Source organism: Wolffia australiana, chromosome 5, assembly GCF_029677425.1.
Source record: "Wolffia australiana isolate 7733 chromosome 5, ASM2967742v1".
In the NCBI taxonomy this organism is placed as follows: Eukaryota; Viridiplantae; Streptophyta; class Magnoliopsida; order Alismatales; family Araceae; genus Wolffia; species Wolffia australiana.
In genome coordinates this window covers 17,096,874-17,119,045 of record NC_135839.1, presented here as the reverse complement: position 1 = coordinate 17,119,045, position 22,172 = coordinate 17,096,874, and the positions used below count along the sequence as shown (strand labels likewise).

The 22,172-nt window shown below is 43.7% G+C and overlaps 4 protein-coding genes and 1 long non-coding RNA gene across 10 annotated transcripts; 2 read left to right on the top strand and 3 right to left on the bottom strand.

Annotated features, from left to right (window-relative positions):
• Nucleotides 1-1,501: 1,501 nt before the first annotated feature.
• On the bottom strand, nucleotides 1,502-4,376 carry LOC144703572 (pentatricopeptide repeat-containing protein At5g27110-like). Of its 2 annotated transcripts, none has more exons than XM_078575764.1 (2): nucleotides 2,476-4,376; nucleotides 1,502-2,353 (listed from the first exon to the last, which is right to left on the bottom strand). In XM_078575764.1, exons 1-2 carry the CDS (start codon nucleotides 4,374-4,376, stop codon nucleotides 2,272-2,274), a joined length of 1,983 nt encoding a protein of 660 aa, XP_078431890.1. In that variant the 3' UTR covers nucleotides 1,502-2,271. The 2 variants fall into 2 exon arrangements, with proteins under 2 accessions (XP_078431890.1, XP_078431889.1); XM_078575763.1 differs by having other exon boundaries at nucleotides 1,502-3,085; nucleotides 3,185-4,376.
• On the top strand, nucleotides 4,375-6,606 carry LOC144703573 (mitotic phosphoprotein N' end (MPPN) family protein). Its single transcript, XM_078575765.1, has 3 exons — nucleotides 4,375-5,186; nucleotides 5,270-5,381; nucleotides 6,103-6,606. Exons 1-3 carry the CDS (start codon nucleotides 4,375-4,377, stop codon nucleotides 6,406-6,408), a joined length of 1,230 nt encoding a protein of 409 aa, XP_078431891.1. The 3' UTR covers nucleotides 6,409-6,606.
• Nucleotides 6,607-7,228: 622 nt separating this feature from the next.
• EMB2083 (AAA-type ATPase family protein) lies at nucleotides 7,229-11,352 on the bottom strand. Its single transcript, XM_078575760.1, has 11 exons — nucleotides 9,995-11,352; nucleotides 9,720-9,892; nucleotides 9,542-9,643; nucleotides 9,287-9,451; nucleotides 8,912-9,052; nucleotides 8,520-8,678; nucleotides 8,323-8,408; nucleotides 8,068-8,146; nucleotides 7,797-7,919; nucleotides 7,646-7,702; nucleotides 7,229-7,575 (listed from the first exon to the last, which is right to left on the bottom strand). The coding sequence occupies exons 1-11, from the start codon at nucleotides 11,307-11,309 to the stop codon at nucleotides 7,381-7,383; spliced, it is 2,595 nt and encodes an 864-aa protein (XP_078431886.1). The 5' UTR covers nucleotides 11,310-11,352; the 3' UTR covers nucleotides 7,229-7,380.
• Nucleotides 11,353-12,383: 1,031 nt separating this feature from the next.
• Nucleotides 12,384-15,337, bottom strand: LOC144703570 (YebC-like protein). Its single transcript, XM_078575761.1, has 7 exons — nucleotides 15,155-15,337; nucleotides 14,932-15,068; nucleotides 14,805-14,866; nucleotides 14,584-14,740; nucleotides 13,029-13,306; nucleotides 12,719-12,839; nucleotides 12,384-12,606 (listed from the first exon to the last, which is right to left on the bottom strand). The coding sequence occupies exons 1-7, from the start codon at nucleotides 15,240-15,242 to the stop codon at nucleotides 12,514-12,516; spliced, it is 936 nt and encodes a 311-aa protein (XP_078431887.1). The 5' UTR covers nucleotides 15,243-15,337; the 3' UTR covers nucleotides 12,384-12,513.
• A 331-nt stretch (nucleotides 15,338-15,668) lies between these two features.
• Nucleotides 15,669-19,506, top strand: LOC144703571 (uncharacterized). Of its 5 annotated transcripts, none has more exons than XR_013581559.1 (4): nucleotides 15,669-16,124; nucleotides 16,536-16,641; nucleotides 17,475-17,581; nucleotides 18,959-19,506. It is a non-coding gene; the product is annotated as an uncharacterized LOC144703571 (long non-coding RNA). The 5 variants fall into 5 exon arrangements; XR_013581558.1 differs by having other exon boundaries at nucleotides 15,684-16,088; nucleotides 17,475-17,561; nucleotides 18,954-19,506; XR_013581556.1 differs by having other exon boundaries at nucleotides 15,686-16,088; nucleotides 18,954-19,506.
• Nucleotides 19,507-22,172: the final 2,666 nt, after the last annotated feature.

Here is a 22,172-nt window from a genome sequence, read left to right as displayed (position 1 = left end):
ATGACCCAAATATGTGTAAAAGACTAAAGAGCATTTTTCTCTTTGCATCAAGGATTGATTCTGTCTTGAACCTACATCATTTGGAGGAAGTCATTGGCAGCATTTTTATAGAGAATAATTGCGAGAGCTGTTTCTTCATTTTGAGACAGTAGAGATAGATTATAAGGGAGAGAGAATGATAGTTATATTTTAGATATCTTTAAAACTTTATATTTTTACTCTTTGCACCCTCGACTTACGAGTTGCGTGATCCCACATTGAATATCAAAATATGAATTAAGATTGATTATTTTGAAAGAGTACACCCTCACTAGGGGCACCAATAATGAGCTGCACATTTAAGCTCCAAGGGAAAATTCACTATAAATAGGACACCATAAAAGATAAAGGCATCTTCATAAAAGATGTAACATCAAGTCCATAAAAATGCAGAAAGGGTTACTATAGCAGACTATGGGGTCAGAGATCCCCATAAATCTATCTTACCAATAAATTTATCATGACAAAATCTAAGAATTCCTCAAAGTGGCCCAAGAAAGAAGCTCACTAAAATTAACCTTTGGTGAAATGATTGTTGAAGCTAAGGTTCCTGGAACAGAAAGAAATCCAGTCAACGGTCTTTCATTTGTCTTAGCATTTGTTCCACCCCATTCCACTCTATTCTGCCATCTTTTCGGTTACATCACTCTAATTTTAGAAATCTCCATCTATTTCTCGTGTGTTCCATCAAGCTTCTCAGACAGGAAGTGAACAAAATTATTGACTCTGTGATGGGTAACCAAATGAATTAACACTCTGTGGTGTTCTGCCAGTCTCTTTCTACAGTCCATCTTAAGACTATGAAAAATATTCGAAGCCTCCTCTGTTACAACCCTAATGGGTATATCTCTTAGTTGCAAGATTTACCCCTAAATACCAATCAAAAACCTTCAATTCAGAGAGTAGAGAGGATGTGGGAGTAGAGAGACAGGAATTCCCCCTATGAGAGAGGGAGCTGAATGGATGAAGATGACAAAGGGTCAGCGATGGAAAGATCTCTGCTCTCCAGATGATGGCTGATACACTTGAGGTATCAAGTAGGAAATTCTGAATCAACTCTCCCTCAAATTAGTACTCCCTCTGTGGAATTCTTACAATAAAAGAAATGTACAATTGGGAATTTCAATGTTCACGAAATAAAATATATGATATGTCAGTGAGTATATATAAGAAGGCCCGGCAGCACCCCAATCCAGAAGCATGGGCCCAACATCTACTTCAGGCTCACCTCAATGGAAGCTGGGCCTGGAAATCGCATAGTGAACTCTCTCTTCTCTCTTGAGTAATTCCCTCCTATCTACATTGTCTTCCCCTGCCAAGCCACGACTGTTCATTGGTGATCCTTCGCCATTCCCCCGTCCTTCCTGTTCTCTTCCTCTCTACCCCGGCAACCTCTCCTTTCTCTCACCCTCTACACCCTTCTTATGCTAGACTGAACATTGTTGGTATCAGAGTCCAGTCAGATTGAAATTGGTAAACATATACAGACACAGAACAGAGAACAATAAGGTGAAGAAGAAAAAGTATACAGATTGAGAAGAATTGTATCGATTCTTCTCACTTGTGGTCACAGGTCTCCCCTGCGCTTTAGCCTTCAGCCACAGCTGTCCAATCCAGAACAACCTTTCTTGAAAAATACTTTTTCATTGACCCCATTTACCTTGTCTTTATAACATTTCGGCCCCATGCCACATGTTCCTGCTGTTTCCCCCATCCTCATCTTAATTTGCCTTCAGTGCATTTGTGAAAAGAATGTACGACTGTCATCTGCACACCAAGAGGAGGGGTGAAGTTATGACCAGTTGAGAAGAGAGTGATAACAGCTAGGGTTGCTCGCCTCTCAACTCCTGCCGAGCCTGGCTTATCTTTTTTTTTTTGGGGGGGTGTGGGGGGGGGGGGTGTAAATTGCTCTGACTGAGGGCCAGGCCTCCTGATTGGGCAGGCTTGTGCATCAGGCGTTCGTCTGCTCATAGATCTGACCCCAGATCATATCACCCTCTTAAGAAATTGCCTTTCTGGTGTCTTGCTGGAAATCCACCTCACAGGGTGGAGATGGTGATCTTAGTAGAGATCAGGAGACAAAACAAGGAACACTTCCTGAAGAGAAAACCTCGGGAGTAAAACTATTTGCCAGACATGATTTCCCAATGGGCCAGAAAGAGTGTTTTCCTCAAGGAATCCGGAAGCCATGGATTTTCCCCAGCCGTGAAAACACGGGTCTCATCTCTAATCTCAATCCAACTGCACCCAAGCTCCTTCCTGACGCCCATCTCTCGCATTGAACTCCTCATCCCCGCCGCCTCTGCCCACAATCCTTCTTCGGCAAATAAATTAGAGAAAAGCATGAAGCTGCTGGAATCAATATTACTATGAAGCTTCAGAGTCATGAACTTTTTTGTTTCCCTTTGGGAAACTAAATGGGAAGCAAGAACCGACCTCTGCATCACCAGATCAGGCAGAAAAGGACAGGCTTTCGTGAGAACCTCCGCTTCATGGAGCAGCCCAGCTCGGACAAGAAGACTGATCACAGCCGTGTAGTGCTCTAAAGAGGGGCGAATTCCATAGCCACAACGCATCAAATTGAAGTAGGATCTCCCTTCATCAACCAGACCTGCATTACAACAAGCCACCAGAACTCCAACGAAAGTGAACCCGTCAGGCTGGAGGCCCATATCAACCATCTCATGTAAGAGTTCCAGTGCTCTACCAGCCTTACCATGGTTACCCAAACCAATTATCATTGCATTCCAGGTGACTTCATTCTTCAGAGGCATATTGTGAAACACCTTGAGTGCATCCTCAACCATCCCACATTTGCAGTACATGTCTACCAAACTGGTGGCCACATAGACGGCAGACTCTAGGCCCAATCTGATGGCCAAGGACTGAAGATGCTTACCTTGCTCGGCAGCCGCCCAATCAGCCGAGGTCTTAAGAACAGCTGACACTGAGAATTCATCCGGCTTTTCAAGGGAAGACAGCATAGTTTTAAAACAACTCAACGCCTTTTCCCCTTCATCTCTCTTCACCAGACTGGAGATAATCCCTGCCCAAGAGACAGAATTAGGCTTAATCACAGAGCTAAAAGCGTCCACAGCTTCGTCTGTCAGGCCACACTTGGCGTAAAATCCGACAAGCGCATTACCCAGAGACACATATGAATCAAGACCAAGCTTTATGGCATGGCAGTGAATCTGCAATCCTTCTGGCAAACAAGCCGAGGAGATTGAGGAAAGAAGACTGGTGATAGTCACAAAGTCAGGTCTCATAGCTTTCTTCAATAACTCAACGTAAGCTTGCATTCCTTTCTCTGGGCTTCCTACCAAAACATATCCACCTATAATCGCATTGAAGGATACCACATTCTTGCTCTTCATTGCAAGGAAAACCATCTCTGAATCTTCAATTTCCAGGCATCTGGAATACATGTCTACCAACGCAGTTCCAACAAAAGTATCACAAAAAAATCCACACTTGGTTATCAAGGAATGAAAACTCCTGCCCAGGTTGTAATCTTCCATCAAGGAAGAAGCTTTTAGAACACAGACGAAGGTTACCTCGTTGGGGAAGAACCTTTCAAATTTCATCCTCTGAAACAATCGCACAGCTTCGTCTGGAAGAGAAAATTGAACGAGCCCGGATAAAATGGTGTTCCAGGAGACTAAATCCCGATTTCTCAGCATCTCAAATATCGTTCTAGCTCTTCCCAGGAATCCGAGCTTCAAGTACATGTCCATCAACGATCCTGCAAGCACAATATCCCATGAAAAATTAAGCTTGAAAACGATGCCGTGCACTGCTCTGCCTCCTTGGATGGATCTCGCAAGAACACAGGCTTTGAGGATATTGGACAAGGTGAAGTTGTTAACAAAATTTCCTCCTGCGACGCTTGAGAAGAGATCGATCGCATCCTTGGGTTTGCCGTTGATCAGATACCCAGAAATCATGGAGTTCCAAATCACAGCATCGCGGGTTGCTCTTTCATCCAAGAACTGCCGAGCGAAATCGACTCTTCCGCACTTGGAATACATGAGAATCACCTTCCTCGCGATCAATTGCTGTTCTTGTAATCCTCGTTTAAATATCAAGCAATGCAACGCCATGCCGCGGTTGATTCCATTCAAATGCTGATTACAAGCAGAGAATGAAACTCCGATCGCTCCGAGAAACCCGCCGACGGATTGTTCGTCGGTCGTTTCTCCCAATTCGTTCATTGAGGCAGAATGGGTAACAACCTTCGATGATCGAGAACAGATGAAAATACATGGCCGAGGGCTTGATCCTGCTCCGTTTCCAGGCAGCAACGAGACTCTGGAGCTGGATCGGCCCACCCACATGCCGACTCTCAGGCATTCTTCGGCGATCAAAATCAGATCGAAGAATCAAACAATCGGCAATCGGCAACAGGCCGAGAATTTTTCGTTCTTCAGCAGAAGAAAGTCTCTGTTCTTATTAAACCCGTCAACGTCAACCCTGATTGACGCGACGGTTGACGTTTACCAAACCCTAGATTTCGATCGTCGAAACAGAGATTTAAGCGACGAAATCGAAAGGATTTGTCTGTATTCTAGGGTTTCTTCCCCGATCGTGGAAGGTGATTCAGCGATGAGCGGGACAGCGGAGAAGAGCGGCAAATCGGGGAGAAGAACAGTGTTCTACCGCGATCTTGCGTCTCCGATTTCTTCGCACAAGGGGAGATTCGCGTCGCCCGGCCAAGCAGCTTCCGTATCGGCTCTCTGGAGGGAGAATTTCAGGGAATCTGAGCTCCCCCCACCGCCGGCGTTCACTCTGGACGATCGCAGCGAATTCTCTCCAGAGAGCGGTCTTGCAGAATGGCCGATCTCGCCGGAGACGAAGACTCCAGCTCCGATCGCATCTCCATTTCTTCTAAGAACCAGATCCGAAGCAAGCCCTTCTAGCGCTCCCAAGGAGCAAACTCCGGCTAGCGCTACTTGGTGGTCGCCGGCGAAGAAAATCAACGCTGCAGATCAAGAATCTACGACGAAGGGATCTCCTGTGGACGGTGTTGTTCTTCCTGGAGCTTTGATCACGCTTCCTCCTCCGAGGGAAGTCGCCCGGCCGGAGCTGCCGAAGATCTCTCCGCCGATCGGAAGCACCGAGGAGGAAGAGTGGATCACCGTGTATGGGTACGAATTTATCATTGATTTCTGGAATTTTTTCTTGGAATTGAAACCGGAGAATCGAGATTGAGATTGTTCTTGATCGGCAGATTTTCTCCCTGTGATACCAACTTGGTGCTGCGAGAGTTGGAGAAATGTGGGTTCATCCAGAAGCACGTCCCCGGCCCGGGAGATGCGAATTGGATGCATGTTCTTTATCAGGTATGATCTTTGCTCGCAAGAATCGAAGTCAATGAAGATGAAGATGAAACAAATTCTAGCAGAACCTCATAAAACAACTTATCTTTATGATTTTTTTTTAAGAAAAAGAGCGAAGATCACTCGTGATCAACCCGAAATTAATAATATATATGACCAGCCTGGTCCTCTTTCCATCCCCAGGAGATGCGAATATCATGCATGTTCTTTATCAGTCGATGTTCTGTATGATCCTTGCTCATGAGAATCGAAGTTGATGAAGCTGAAGAGGAAATCTATATTATTTCAGAACCTCATAAAACAACTTATCAGTCGATGAAGATGAAGATGAAATCTATCTTATTGCAGAACCTCATGAAACAACTTATCAGTCGATGAACATGAAGATGAAATCTATATTAATTGCAGAACCTCATAAAACAACTTATCTGCTTGATTTTTTTAAAGAAAAAGAGTGAAGATCACCCGTGATCAGCCCAAAATTAATAATATATATGACCAGCCTGGACTTCTTTCCGTCCTTCACTTCCTACTAAACCAGTAGTAAATACAGGTCCCCACATCATGTATCTTTAAGATAAGGGTCGACTTTAGGAACAAAAGCGGATGCTTTGGATGAAGTCAAGAAATAACGTTGATTAGCATCATTTCATTGGGTTCTGGAAGAACTTTAACTCTTTTGGACAGTCTATCTCGATTCTGAATTGCTTTCATTTGGTGTCAGAATCGCTACGATGCGCAGAAGGCTTTGTTGAAGAACGGTATGCAGATAAGTGGGGGGTTGATTGTGGGGGTGAAGCCCGTGGAACCTGCGCAACGGATCTTTCTCAGCGAGAAGCCGAATGGGTCTGGCGTAGCAAGTGGGTTTATGGTGTCCTTGCCGCCGTCGGGTCCGACCCGTAAAGGACCGAGCCAAGTGCTGCCACTCGGCGCCACTGCCGAGGGCCGGGCCCTCCAGGGCGGGGGAGCCATTGCCTCCCCTGCCAAGTCTGTTGTCTCCAAGATCATGGATTTGATGTTTGGTATTTGATTCTGGGGATGAAAATTGATCCGGATGAATCCCTGAATTTACCCCAAGATTTGTTTCCCATCAATTATCAGTGGTTCAAGCTGAGAGATGGGCTACATTGTTGGACCATGCACAATTTTGATTCAACTATTTGGGCTACAGATCTGTTTCATCATTGGGGATGATTATTTGTCAACAATTCTACTAGTCATCTGCGTACCATCCATCCACCATGATTAAATTTGTCTCCCATCATCCATGCACCCATCAATCATATATCCACATCTTTCAACCATCCACCAAGTATACATCCATTTGTTGAAGTGTAAATTACAACAAAATGATAGATAATAGAACATTAGTGTCAAATTTATCTACCATACAGTCAGTATCATAATCCATTCACTTAACACATGATACCAGCACAGGGAGATGCTCCACTTTTTCTTCGAAAAAATAAATAAATAAACTCATGAGTCTACTAGATGAAATCAATTGTCTCAAGTGGAGTACAACAACAAGAGAGACTGACAAAGGCAACAACGAGTAGACATCAGCAGTTATACCATAGATATATATATAGAGTGATGGTGAGAAAAAGATATAGAGAGAGAAAGTGTGTGCGTGAGAGAGAGAATAAGGGAAAATGCCTTTTCATTTTAAATCATTAGATCCTGGCTCATGGGGTCAAAAATTCAGACCGAAATTCCAGTCGTGCAGTGTTAATCCCTATACTGGATACAACCATTTTAATTAGTTCAACTGATGAAATGTGCTTGTTCTTGAGAGAGGAAACTTGTCCAGGTAAACTGCTGGGTCTGCACAATTTAGACTCATCCAATTTGGCGGAAGATATTTTTCCATCATAATAATTGGCATTAAACAGATGAGATGGGCTAATCCTCTTCCCTCTCATGAGAAGAAGCCCATGGAAACAATAAAAAAAATGATCCAGAATCGCCCAGATCACCAAAAAGACCAAATTTAACTGGGTTAAGAGCGCTTATTCATCATCAGTTCTCGGAACTCGGCGCATTTGGCATTTCTGATGTCGACGATGCTGGGTGGCAGGGGTTCCAGATTCCCGTACAGATCAACGAGATTAAGGAACTCTCGTTTAGTAATGCTCTTCTTCTGCATGAGTTGATCGACAACGGCGTCCACCAGTTTCTTATTGCGCTCCAAGATCTGAAGCAAGAAGGGTAGAAGAGTTGAACATTAATTGCAGGGAAAGTTATTTGATTTGAAGAGAATATACCTGTTTAGAACGCTCGTAGCATTTGTTCAGAATGTTCAAAGCCTCCGTGTCAATGTCCTGTCAAGGAATTTAACCATACAGTGATTTGTAAGAACGGATATTTGGTTTGATGACATAAAAAATGTTTGATTCCTTAAGTGATGGGCATTACGTTAATCCGATCTGCCACCCAGTGATCAGCAAGGCCATGGTGTCTTTCAGAAAGGCCCCCAAGAACAAAGCTCCGGGCCGCTGACCTTGCGTTGTCTGCGGTTTCCGCCCATATTGTGCTCAACTGTAAATAACCCAAATTTAGAGATTTAATTCTGCAGTGAAAGAATAGTGATTTATTTTAGAAGATTCGACGCACCCGTATCTATATTTATGTCATTTTTTTTTCATGCCTACGACAAGTTGCCCTTTTGAACAGAAGGAACACTGACCTGTTCTGGTCCATACCACATTTCTTCTGCCGCACGAGGAGCGATTTGAACTGTAATATGATCGACCAGAGACTGCCGGCTGAAGATTAAATTTAAAAATAATCAGTCACACTCATAAAGTTGTGGGTAAGTTTACAAATGCATGGACAGAGGGTATTCCCTTTTCAGTTATAAAATCAGCAATTCTTAGGGAAAGGCCAACGGTTAATTAAAGTGGAAAAAAAATGAAGAAAATTAAGAATTTATGAACGGCACCTCAGCATGCCTTCCGAAAATTTCATATGATCCATTTTGACTCGAACATAACCCAACTCTCTACCAGCACGAGGTGCAATAGTTACCTGTTAAAGAAATTTGTATCAACAAAGAGCTTAAGAATTTTAGGGAGGAAAAAAATTAAAATTATAAGGCAGCAATGCATAATTTAGTGTGAGCTACACAGTTGAACTTACAAACTCAATGTTGTTCAAATCAGGAAAATTTGCAGCTACGACTGCCATTGCTGCTTCATTTAGAGCCAACTGTTTCCACATATCAGGAGTTCTTTCCTTTTTGTCCAGCATTCCTCGTTCCTCTATCTGTGCAGCTTGAAGTAAATCATCCGTCGTTATCTGCAAAGTGAGGGGAAATCCATGCCGATGGTTCCATCAGAAATTGCTCAAAAGAAATTGTTCACATCTCAAAAATAAGAACATTTCACAGTAGCGAATTACAAAAAGGAATTATTTCAGCGGCACAAATAAAGAACTAGAACTTTCATGTGATTCAGGGCATCCATGGGATCGTTTTTCACATTTCTCTTGAAGAATATCAAAATAGAAGGGGGAAAATAAATAAGTCGTACTTCAGTTCTTCCTTCTCTGATCATATTAATAGCTGCGACCTCCACAATGTTGGCTATTTCAGCACCAACCATTCCTTCAGTCATGCCGGCCACAGCCACGTAGTCAACATCACTGGACATTGGTTTCTTACGGGCATGAACCTGGAAAACGAATAGAAAAAGAAAGTGCTTCCATAAAATAAGTGATAAACATGTAATATCTATTGAGAAATAGATGTTTAAGTGTCTGATTATTTTCCAAAGATTTCGCAATTAAAATTATAAGAAAAGAAATTCGACGATTAATACAAATTTTGAACTTTTTCAAAGGTGCTCTTTAAAAGGTTCCGTTGAGCTGTAAAACAATATATATATATATATATACATGATTGCTACCTCTAGAATTTCTTTGCGACCGATGAGACCGGGTTTTGGAATAAATATTTTCCTATCAAAACGGCCAGGCCTAACAAGCGCTGGATCAAGAATATCTGGTCTGTTTGTAGCAGCAATGGTGATTACATTTCCCCTTCCTTCAAATCCGTCGAGGCAAACAAGGAGCTTCATTGAAACAATGAAAAACGTTACAAGGTCACGACCAAAATAGAAATCCAGTGTACTCTGCGCAAGCAAAATTAAAACAATTCTAACCTGATTCAGGGTGGCGTCACGTTCTTGTCCTCCAGACCCTTTAATGAGTCCTCGTTCCCTTCCAACGGCATCCAATTCATCGATAAAGACAACAGAAGGCGCCTGTAAAAAAATTGATTTCCCATATTATTCAGTTTTCTTAAAGATGAAAATAAATAAATAAATCAAATAAGCTTACATTCTCCCTGGCTTCTTGGTAAAGAGCACGAACACGAGACGCACCAACACCAACATATATCTCCACAAACTGTGAAGCAGATATTGAGAAGAAATTTACTCCTGCCTCCCCAGCAACAGCTTTTGCTAGTAGAGTTTTCCCAACTCCTGGAGGCCCACAAAGAAGAATCCCACCTGAAAAATGCAACAATTACAAGAAAAACATTGTTCATTAGAACTAAAAATCGGACAGAGACCATGAACGTACAAATAATTTCATTAAAAAAAAGGACAGACCAGGAATTCTGACTCCACGCCGACGATACATTTCTCCCAGAGTGAAGAACTTGACAATCTCCTCAAGCTCGAGACGAATCTTTCCAAGACCAGCAACATCAGTGAATTTCACATCGATCCCCCTTTCAAGATACTGGGGCAGATTTTTGCCATGAGCACGCCGAACTCTAGCCCCAGATTGCATGAACTTTGCAGCCATTTTCATGTAAGGGTTTTGTTGATCACTCCCTTCCTCCTCAACACCTTCATCGTCGACGCTTTCAAGACCAGCCATCTCCCTCTCCAATTCTCTCATCTTCTTCCTCTCCTCAATCTCTGCCTGCTCAATCTTCCTCCTATCCTCAAAATCCTTCTGCTGTTTTCTATACCCATAGACCACAAAGTAGTAGAACAATGGGAAGAAACCCAGAGCAAAAACAGTGGCGATGTTCCTATCTCTGGCCATGTTAGCCCAGACAAGCCCCATGTACTCATAATCCTTTCGAGCACGAACAAGGGATTGCTCAAACTTGACCTTCCTCTCCTCAAGCCTTCTTCTCCTTTCCTCCGTCTTCTTCTGGGTTCTAAGCGCCTTCTCCATGGCTTCCCTCTCATCCCTCACTCTCGCCAATTCCGCCTTTCTCCGAGCAGCGAGCTCACGCCGAGCCTTCTCGAACTCAAGGGCACGCTTAGACTGCGGCTTACTCTTCCGGAATTTGGAAAACAAGAACGAAATCCTAGAGAGAAACCCTAGATAAGGAGAAGGCACCTCCGGCTTCTTGATCGGAGGCGTGTAGGCGTTGATGCACACCGAATTCAACATCAGCCGATCCCAATCGCTCCAGAATTTCTCGTCTCTTTCAGCGGGCGGCAAGGCAGTCCGAAGAACCCTAGAATCTTCGAGAACCACAAGAACGACGTCCGGTTTCTGCCTCAAAGTGGCGCCGGGGAGCTTGACGATGTGCTTCAACTTGCCTTGTTCCTTGAGTTCTATGACATCCGTGTAAGGGATCCGATCGTTGACGACGGGGAGAGATCGAGACCAGGATTTGAGTTCTTCGGGGGAAAGCGCGGCCTCTGCCTTCTTCCCCGACCTCTTCTTCTCGGAGATTTTGGCTTGAACAGGCGAGGGCAAAGAGGAGGAGATAACTGTGACTGTTGCAGAGATCTGGAGAAGGCGAAGAATGGAGATTTCATCTCGCCGCTTCGTTTCTCTCTGACCGTCGTCTTCGCTCGAGCAACAACGAACCAAGGACAAGGAACGATGCAATCGAAGTGGAGAAGCCCTCCGCCATGGAAGAACGACGGAGGAGGAGCTCAGTTGAAGGCTACCCATCTGGAGCTCAGCAGAGCTTCGCCATGGAAGAGAGCGTTTCCTCTTACGATGAAGAAGATGATACCAGAGGGATAATTAAAAAATTACGATGTTACCCTTCGTCGGACGAAAGCCTTACGTCATCCGTTCCGTTATACGAGGACGGATGACTGAGTGGATGAAAGTTTCGTCCGGCCCGCAGTTCTGGGAAGGTATAAAACGGCGAGAGAGTTTGAAATTTGAATTTTTCTACCGAATTCGAATGCTCGATCGCGATCTGATTTCCGGGGGAATTCGCGATCGGCGGCGTTTGAGGAGATCCTCGTCGGTTGCGGAGTGTCTGTCGAAGATCAGGATGGAGGATTTCGTTTCGTTGATCCCTCTATCGATGCATGACATTGGCTCTGGTGGAATCGGAGATCTTCGTTGGCTTTTGAGTGTCCAGCGAAGATCAGGATGGTAGATTTCGTTTCGTTGCTTCATCTATCGATGCATTTCATTAGCTGTGCTGGAATCGGAGATGTTCGTTGGCTTTTGAGTGTCTAGCGAAGATCAGGATGGTAGATTTCGCGTTGCTTCATCTATCGATGCATTTCATTAGCTCTGCTGGAATCGGAGATCTCCGTTGGCTTTTGAGTGTTAAGCGAAGATCCGGACGGTAGATTTCGTTTCGTTGCTTCATCCATCGACGCATGAAATTGGGTCTGGTGGAATCGAAGATCTTCGTTGGTTCTTGAGTGCCCGGCGAAGATCGGGACTGTGGATTTGGTCTCGTTGCTCCCTCCATCGACGTAGAATTTGGCTCTGGAGGTCAGGATTTCGTTTTGAATTGTGGAGCTGATTGTCGTCTCAAGGTCTCACCTTTGGATTAGACCCAAAGATGTTGGAGTGTTTCAAGACAGGAGAATTGGCGAAAGATAAAAGATACACAACTATGTCATGCTTCGCCGAGGACACTAAAGAAGATGAACTTCCAAGTCTGTTACTGGTTCTCCCCTGTTGGATATGCGGCGCGTGGCCTGTCGATGGCGGAGTTGGTCAGCATTGGGATCAATGGCACGCTCTCTCCTTGGTGCAGAATTCGAAGCTATGATAGATATCAAAGATTAAATTCTGTTTCCAAAGAATTACGTATGAATCTCTCCTCCACGAGTTGTCATCAAAAGAGTACTATAGCCGCCGGTCTACTGCCGCGATAGGAAAAAAGCGGTTGCTAGTCTTGGTTTCATTTCTGATCCGAATAGACGGCATCTACATCATCAAGTTCAAGCAGCTTGGCCATCAGCTCCTTGTTCAAATCCATAGCTTCCTCATCAGCCTGCCAAGCCGAACCACCCAGGTATAAAATAATTAACATGTCAGTGCAATCTTTCGCGAAGAAACAGCCATTCTTTCAAAGATTAAGTAACAAATGCAGTTGCCGTACATACCTCAATGGCCGTCTCTGGAATCAGCTCAGAGCCATTGTCTGGCTCAAATGCTATACCTTCCTCTCGCAGCCTCCGCAATATGCCAGGATAGTTCTCAGATGACGCAATTATTTTGTAGTATCTGAAAATTTCAAAATCAGAATTTATTATCCATGTCGATGATTTATCCGAGCACTTTTAAACTTTTGCAGAGATGATACTGGTGATTCAATGATGATGATGGTCGTGAATTATGATGACGATTTCATCGTCTCAGGTCATCGGACTGAGCTTTACAAAGGGACTATGATGAGAGACAACTAGATGATACCTCTCTGAGCCATCTTCTTCAGAATCATCGTCACAAGCAGGAGGATCAACTACATCCTCTGCGCCCGCATCCAACGCGATGGCAAGAAGATCATCCTTCTCAGCATCGGAGACCTTGATGTTGACCACTCTTGCCCGCCGAAACTTGAACAAGATCGATCCTGGATCCGCCATCTTGCCCCCGCAGTCTTTCACCACCTCTCTCACAGCCGCCACGGATCTGTTTATCTTGTCTGTCAGAACTTCCACCACCATGCCTACTCCCCCATAGCCATACACCTGAAAGGAAAATATTGGAGGTCAAGACCCTTCCCAGAGAGAGCTAACACCTCCAGGTAACACCCTTGCTATCAGACATAGCTTTTCGCCAGCCGCAGGCACTCAAAGGCCAACAGGCAGGAAAGATTGGTCACGAGGGATCAGACAGAACTCAACTTGGGCCATAGGAGATCAAGAACTCCAAGAAACTATAGTAGTGACAGCTTTTGAATCAATGAGTTCAAGAAAGAGATGCCCTGGTGAGGGAAGAACACAAGGAAGATGATGAAGATAGAATTGAGATCAGCCAGATCGGTTTAATCTCCTTCTGGAGAGGGAGGATCTCCCTACACCAGCCTCTAAGAAACAGGAGAATCTCCTGATGCCCCTCCTGGTCGCCTCAGCTACAGATTTCCAAGAAGTTTCTTGGTTTGAACCCCTCCCTTCATATTCATAGAAATTGGTCTCCACCTTGCTTTATTCTCGCGTGTGTGGACCAGCATGTGTGGCCTCTGTGCGCCTAACTCCTGGGATTTGCGCCCTTGCTATCAGCTATAGCTTTTATTAGCCAACTTGTCGGTGCAACCAACATGGTATCAGAGCTCAGGTTGCATGTTCAAATCCGAGGCCAAGGAGGGCATACATGACTGTGTAGAGCCCTTGTAGACATGGTTGTTCGGTTCCTTTTGTGTGAATTTGTGCGAATTGTTCGTTCTGTTCGGTTTTCCGAACAGAACAAAATCAAATTCGAATAGATCATTGCACAGTCCCGTGTGTGGTTCTATTGTTCGCTTTGTGCGAATTCTGTTAGAATGTGTGAATTTTGTTCGCTTTTACACAAAAAAAAGAAAAGAACAAAGAACAAGGCCCTGTGCGGTTCTTTTGTGCGAATTTTTTGTTCGTGTCAAACGAACAGAACAGAACAACCATGTCTAAGCCCTTGCTACAAGCTATGCTATTAGCACAGCGGTGGATGCTGAAAATTCCAACACAAAGGACAATAGAACTGAACAGCAGGCATTGAGGTGGAATGCCAGAACTCAACACCTACCCAAAAAGGAGTTAACTCTTACGATTTTGCGCCCTTGTTATCAGCCATAGCTTTCAGCACAGTGGAAGGCGCAACAAGCATGGCATCAGAGCTGAGGTTGCAGGTTCAAATCCAAGAGCCAACACAATAACAGCCTCTTGCTACAAGCTATAGTTATTAGCACAGTCGTATACGCTCAAAATCCAACACTAAGGAAAGATTGCTAGTGGGAGATTAAAAAATAGAAGTCAACAGCAAGACAGCCAACCTCGTAGAGCTTCTCGATGTAAGCTTCTTGACCCTTCTCTGATGCTCTCTTGATGTTCCGCTCCACGATATCTTTGGGCACGTCGAGCTCCTTGGCTTTCTCCAGCACAGAGCCCAAGACAGAGTTCGAGACCGGATTCGGACCGCCTTTCTTCACTCTGAGGATGAGATCACAATCAAAATTCGGGCTGAATTGGGAACTTTGGGAGAAGCCTAGCTTACGCGGAGATGATCTCTTTCCCAATTTTGCCGTAGCGCTTAGCCTTCTTTGCATCTTGCGCGCCCTGCAACCATTACAGAGAAATTTGATCTCCCGGAGAAGGAACAGTTATTGGAGCGAGCAGTTTACCTTTCTCGTGGCGATCTTGCTGGAGCGTCTACCCATGCAGACTGGCGTAGACGACCAAATCCATCTCGCAAGGCTGGGCGAAGAGGTGATAGCAATTGGAGATAACGACGGTGACCTTTGCCCTAGAAAGCCGGATCCTAGAGAGAGGAAGGCGAGAGAATGCCTACATGAGCTAGCATAACAGAGACGGCAATATTTGTATAGAGAGAGAGAGAGAGATTACCACGTAGAGATGATAAACTCTTGGAGGGGGAGGAGGGAAAGCTATGGCGGACGAGGGCTCCCAGAGCACGAACCGCAGGAGAAGCCATCCTCACCTCATGACTTGCCGTTTGGAGGGAAGAGACTACCGTATCTGATCAAGAGTCTCCTGGGCTGTGCTTACTGAAGGGGTCGCTTCTAATCAGGTTTTAATGGCATCACAGTTAAACTGCTTCAACGGGAGAAATCATATCGTGGTATGTTTCCCTCTAACATGTGATATTTTTATTCTAGAAGTAGATTCTATAGTTATTTTTATGTCATCCATGATTCGGGAATGGCACGTCCGGGACATGACTGCTCGGTTGTGATGAGTGGAGACAGACATGTAGAGTTTGTCATGTCTTCCATCCCGTCAGGCGTCTTAGGATTTTCAGAAATTTCTCACGTTTTCGTCACCATCACTTGGGTTGGCATCCCGTCATCATCCTATCACCAGACAGAATCCCCGTCACAGCAGACAAAAGGATATATCCACAATTAAGTATTTTAATTATTTACTTTTAAATATTTTAAACATTTTCCATCCCTCTGTCTATATTTCCGGATCGTCTGAGACGTGGACATGGACGGAACAGGACGAAGATTGTCCCGTCCGATGTCCCATTTTTTGACCTCCGTCCCAACCGTCCCGTCCAGGGGTTCGTCCAATGTGAATAATTTCGTCTGCATCCCGACTCAACCCAATTCGTCTCATTCGAGTTATACTCATCACGTCCCTCGTCTGGGACGAAAAAAATAGGTCATGACCAAGGGCTGGACTCTGCGTTAGGACTCCTGCTTCGTCTCCCTGCCCCTCCCCCTCCACACCGTCCAGTCAACCACCACAGGCCCCCTCCTCCCTTTCTCGCCCTCAAAGTCCACTCCCCCGACGGTCACTTCTGGAGACTGACCAGGTCTGACTTCACCTCGACTTCAGGAAAATGATTGGGGCAAGTTTACATGGATTTTTCTTCTAATCTGTTCTTTTTTATATAAACTCTTGTTTGGATTCTCCGAGCATTCTCCTAATCTCACCGTTTTCCCACAAAAGTGGTTAGATTCTTCTAGCGTTCTTCTAGTCTGACTGTTATTCCTTGAACTTTGGTTGGATTCTCTAGTAGTTCTCCTGGTTTGATCATTTTTGATAAAATTTGGTTGAATTATTAGATTACAAAGTTAATATGATTATTTTTCATTAAGCTTTGATTAGATTCTTCGACCCTTCTTCTAATCTGACTGTTTTCCCATAATCTTGGTTGGATTCTCAGAAAACTTTTCTTATCTCATCATTTTTCCTAAACTTTTGTTGGATTCTCAAAGAATTCTCCTAATCTGGAATCTTTTTTTTTAAATTTGGTCAGATTTTAGAGAATTCTAAGCATCAGTTACGCCATCCCTGAGCATGTCAAAATATCACTCAAGTATAGGCACCTGATCTCGCGCATTTTCATTGCCGACCCAGAAAAGGTATGCTGAGTCTCAATTAGCCATCTATGTAGAGCTGATTAAGGTCTAGGAGTCTGTCAGATTTTTTATCTGACTGGTCGATTTATAGATAGTTCAATCGATCAAAAAGTTTTGATCGATTATCAATGATGATCAGTAAATGGGATTAAGAATACAAAAAGGAAAAAATAGATCTAGCAGTCACAATTGACCATGATCCACGAATAATGTTTATACATTGAATAACTGTAAATATGATATTTATAGGCTTGCCACATGGCAGTACCCTATTGGACCCATCAGCCCATTCTACTCAATGGACTGATCTGATCGAACATCCATCAGTCAGATTAATCGTCAAATGGCTCTCTTTATACAATCGGCCACAAGTCAATCAATCAACACAGATGATAAAGTAAAAATATGAGACTGCTCGGTGATCATTTAACCACAGTCATAATCGTAAGATCAGTTCAAGACATTTAAAAATATAAGACTGCTCGGTGATCATTTAGCATCAATCATTTAACCACTATTGTAATCGTAGGATCTCTGTTTTTAAATGTCTTGATATGCATATTCACATCAGTTGATGAAATATTCTCAAAGTGATGTAGAATTACTCCAGGGATCACTGAGTAGTCTTATCCTAAACTAAGTTCACAAGATTTCGAAGGAGACTTACCTTCTGTTGAAAGAGTCGCAAGCTGTAATCTAGATATTGCTAGTTAGTCCCATTCATCTGTAGCCCAATCTCACATTCCTTGACATACCGAATATGCAAGTAGCAAAAATCTTAATTTCTATTGAAGTTCATTTTGTCGTTTATCTGTTCCTCTACATGCCGGTTTAAGGTTTGGAAATACAAGAAGCTGGCTCCGCTTGTGGCAACACCCTCATATCAAAATAAGCATTGTTAAGTGAATCAATTGAGAGAAGAAGTAAGACAATTTCATGAAAAGTAAGATAATTTCATGATATTTTTATGTACACTTATCACATGGTTAATTTCAATCCAAATGTTATGGAATGAATTTTTTGTGATTATTAATTCCTTTATTTTAGAATTTAAAATAAAATTAATTGAATTTTCAGTATGCTTTTTTTATATTTTTAGATGCGCTTCTAGTATTTCTCCTATTTATGCTTTGTATGCATTGTATGTATGAATGAATGTTTTGAATGAATCTACATATCTTTTACCCATGCTCATGACTGTCCATGATCTTGCTTGCATATCTCTTTTATTTTTTATATTTTTCAATGCATTGCATTAATTATTTGTTAGATAAGTTTCCAGTGCATGTTCCTTTCATGGTGACAAAAAATAGAGTAATGGAGTCTACATCTAGTACCACCCGAGTATGACTACTAGGGTTATGCCAGAAGTATTTGCTGAATACCTCGAGATAGAGGTTGATGATAATGTCTCATCTCGAAGCAAAATACACAATCGGCCTAAAATTTTAGATCGATTTATTGAAATTGGCCTGGATTAGTGCTAGTGTATAATTTTTCAAGTGCAAAACCCAACCCATAAGGTCATCATTAAGAGAAATAAAGATAAGAGCACAAACGTCTTTGGAAACATCCAGAGAAAGCCCACCGTAAATTGCATGATGACATCAAGGGAGATTCGATGAAGCAGAGAACTCTTCTCCAATATGACTTACAGTCAAAAAATTTGTGTCTACGCGGCCTCACCATGGAGCAAACTAAGTAGGAATTTGTTAGGTTTATCTACGACAATGATCTCCCTTGGAGACTTATCAAGAAGAAGTTGTTCCAAAGACTATGGTTTTATGGGACACAACTGGTGGGGAAGGTCCCTGGTCCGAATGTTGTGAAAACGACAGCGGAAAGGATGTATAGAGAAGTGCAAGAAAAATTGGTGGACATGTTTGCTGACGTACGCAATATCTCTCTTATTGTAGATGCTTGGACATCTACAAATAATATCGTTCTATTAGGTGTCACTGCCAATTGGGTTGGCATCAACTAAAAGCTCTGTGAGCTACTTCTTGGCCTCTAACACATCAAAGGATCACATAATGGCGCAAACTTGGTGAGGATTGTCATGGAAGTTGCATATGAATATGGCAATGAGTCAAAGCTTTGTGCCATTACCACAAACAATGCGTATAACAACAAAACGATGGTGATAACTTGCAAATTAACACGATTAATTAATGAATTTTACATTATATTTATGTGTTTTAATGACTATATTTGCATGTTATCATATTAAAATAAAGATAAATCACTTACACTTTCATTTTACTATTATTTCTGATTTTTTATCATTTTTTACATGGAATGTAACCACATTTCAGTGAAGAAATATTTTTTGCAGGGCTTTAAATACTTGGCTAAAGGTTGGAATCGATTTCCAATCATTGCGGGCGGCAGACGCGGACAACGACGTGTCAACAAGCGATCTGAGAAGGCAGAAAACGAGAACAATCATGCTGACCAATAGAAAAATGCCATTTCCAAACTTCTTGGAGGAGAGATAAATAAATCTAACGGCCTAGATTATTCCTCACTAAAACCTTGATATCTTGAGATCTAGATGTCAGATTGGGCTGAAATTTTGAGGGTAGGTTTGTCTTTTCTCCATCTACAATCCAGATGGTTGGATCTTTAAATGGAGGTCTAGAAATGGGCGAAAAACACTTTTTGAAGCTCTTTCCAAGGATTTGTCCGGGAAGGAGACAAGGGATGCTTTGGAAGTAGACAGTTCTTGTTTCTGCACTAAAAGTTATAAGTTTTTGATTTGTATTTCAATCTTCTTCTTGAACGATTTTAAAACACCAAGGCATGGGCGAAATGTACAAGCCCTAGAAGTTGGTTTTGAATGAAATTAGCACTGCATTTTGATTGTGATTCAAGATCTAATTTTTTATCCTTAATTCTACATCAATTTAGAACATTTTTGCTTCATTAGATTTTTATTTTAGGGTCGGATTTCATCTTTTCCCCAAATTCTTCACTTTCCCTAAACTCTAGGTTAATTTGTCTAGTTTCTCTCTCTGGATTTTGATTTTTATTGTTTAGGAATTTAATTTAATATATAAAAAACCTAAAAATAAAATTTGATTCAAAAATTCATCCATCTTGAAGTCCAATTTAAAAATCCCTTTCTTGATTATTTAATTCCCAATTTTAATTGGGAAAGTAATAATCCGAATTAATCTGATCTTAAAATTGAAATATTTCTATCTTGGGTTTTCTGACCGAAATATTTAAAATCAAAATTAAGTCTTACTTAATTTTGATTAATTAAAAACATCATGAAGCATAATTAAGATTTATTAATTGCAAAATTAATTCATCTTTGAATTAATTCATTGAATTTGGATAAAAATTCTTATTTATTGCCTCCATATTCTACATTTAGTGATTAAAGAAAATAATAAATTTATTGTATAAGTCTAACGCCAAATCAACGACATATTTACGTGCATTTTTAGGCTTATCAGATGGTAGCCACCATTATGGATTCATTGAAGATCATGAATCCTCAATTCACTATGGAATGCCACACTATGTGTTGCCCATGTCCTCAACCTCGTAATACAGGCCAAATTAAATATTATTTGTAATCTAGAGGCACTAGGGAGTAATATGCTACGCGTACGAGATTTTTGCACAGACACAATGCTAGACTCCAATGAACCATTCGATTCACCCATGGATGATAGTACATCTGCCAAACTTATATCTTTGGGAGCAGCTGTTGCTTGCGTGAGAGCCACTGTTAATGCCATTCAAGGTTCCACGAAGCAAATGGAGAAAATATGGCGACCTCTGCAAAATGTTTGAACTCCTAAATTTGAACAAAGTAATTTAACTGCCCAACGCATTGGAACTCCACTCTTCGAATGTTAGAGCATGCTCTTTCCAAGAGAGAAGTGCTCGACAATATGGCTATACGGATCCTATTGACATCAACTAAGGACTACGGCATTTGTCAAAAGGATTGGGAGATGCTTCATGAATATGTGGGCATCCTCAGCCCATCTTGTCACGATTCTGACTTTCTCTGTCTGACGAAGAAATTATCGATCACAGAAATAACATCACTGGTCGTTGAGCTTACAACTCAGCTTGAAGAAGCTATGTAGAATTCAGGGGCAGCATTGGAATTAAAGCAGAGGGATGCATTACGAGTCGCGTGCAGTTGATGCAACATGTACGGCCGGGATCGACGACGCGCGTTGCAACACAGGGCAGGAAACGGACAACGAGTATAATTTGATGTTTAATGTAATGATGCAACGTTTGTAGGAAAACAACGAGAAGTACAACGGAGCAGTTGAGATAAGACGAGCGCCCTAGAAGAGTTCCCGTACATCCCACGTACAATCCGACTCCCAATGACCCGTTAGATCAATCGATGGACGCCGACGATGCGGGTATCCTCGATCCAACTAACTACTCCCGATAACATGGGTGAACAGAATAATCAAGGCAAGTGCTCTACCCAAACCCCAGGGTACAGGTGACGTGTAGGTCGAGCCTCGGCGATGGGGCACGCAAGGATATATTGCAAGAAATAATAATACTCGATAGGGGAAGGGTGTAGCGTTGTGACCTGCAGATGAAGTCCGGTAGTCACGGTGGATCGCAACCGAGTCCTTACTGGCGTGGTGGTCCGATGTCGGAGCGGTGGGGGATGAGTTGGGACGGTCGGCCGGTGGCGCTCGAACGGTGGGCGTCTGATCGTCGGTGTTGTCCAAACCGGCACGGAGGGCCGCGATAGGCGTCCCGGGCAGGGTCGGCTCCGGAGGAGTGCCGCGGTTGAGCGACAGGCGTGCCGCGAGGGCGCGGGCGGCGGTGAAGGAACAACGATGTCCGTCGGGCAAACAACCCCGGCGAGTCGTCCGCGGCAGGCAGGGCGGTCGGGAATGCGGCGGAGTAGCGAAGCGGGCGGACCTGCGTCGGGCAGAGGCAACAACGGCCTGGGGGTGCCGGGGTGGCAGATCGGCGGCCACGGATTGGGACGGGGCCGCGATCCGGGAAAGGGCGGCGGCGTACAGGTCCCAAACCCGTGATGGGGCGGGGCGACGCTGATCGGGGTGAGACCGATCCCGTAGAGGCGGCAGCGGCCGGAACTAGCCGCCGACAGCGGAGGGCGGCACAGTTCGAGCGGGGACCGGACTTTGCCTACTGAGGGGAGCACGGCTGGCGGATGGGCTGCCTACTGGGGCGGACGGGGGCAGGCATCAAGTGGGAGCAGCAGGCGCTCGATGCAAGCGGCGGCGGGCGAGAAGGCTCCGACTGTCGCAGGCGGCAGACTCCTAGCGAGCGTCCCGCTGGTGAGCAACGGCGGGTACGAGCAAAGGCTGCGGCGGCCAAAGGACGCGGCAGCGGCGAGCAGCGACGGCAGCGGTGGCGGCAGCGCGGCGGCGCTGGCGGCGGCGGCCCGTTAATGCCCTAACGATTCTCCTCTTGACTCTTTTTTTTGTCTTGACGAAAACGCCCCTTCAAATGATAATTTTTACCTGCGAAGGCCACTGCTTAAATTCGGGTCACATTGAGTCAACTCA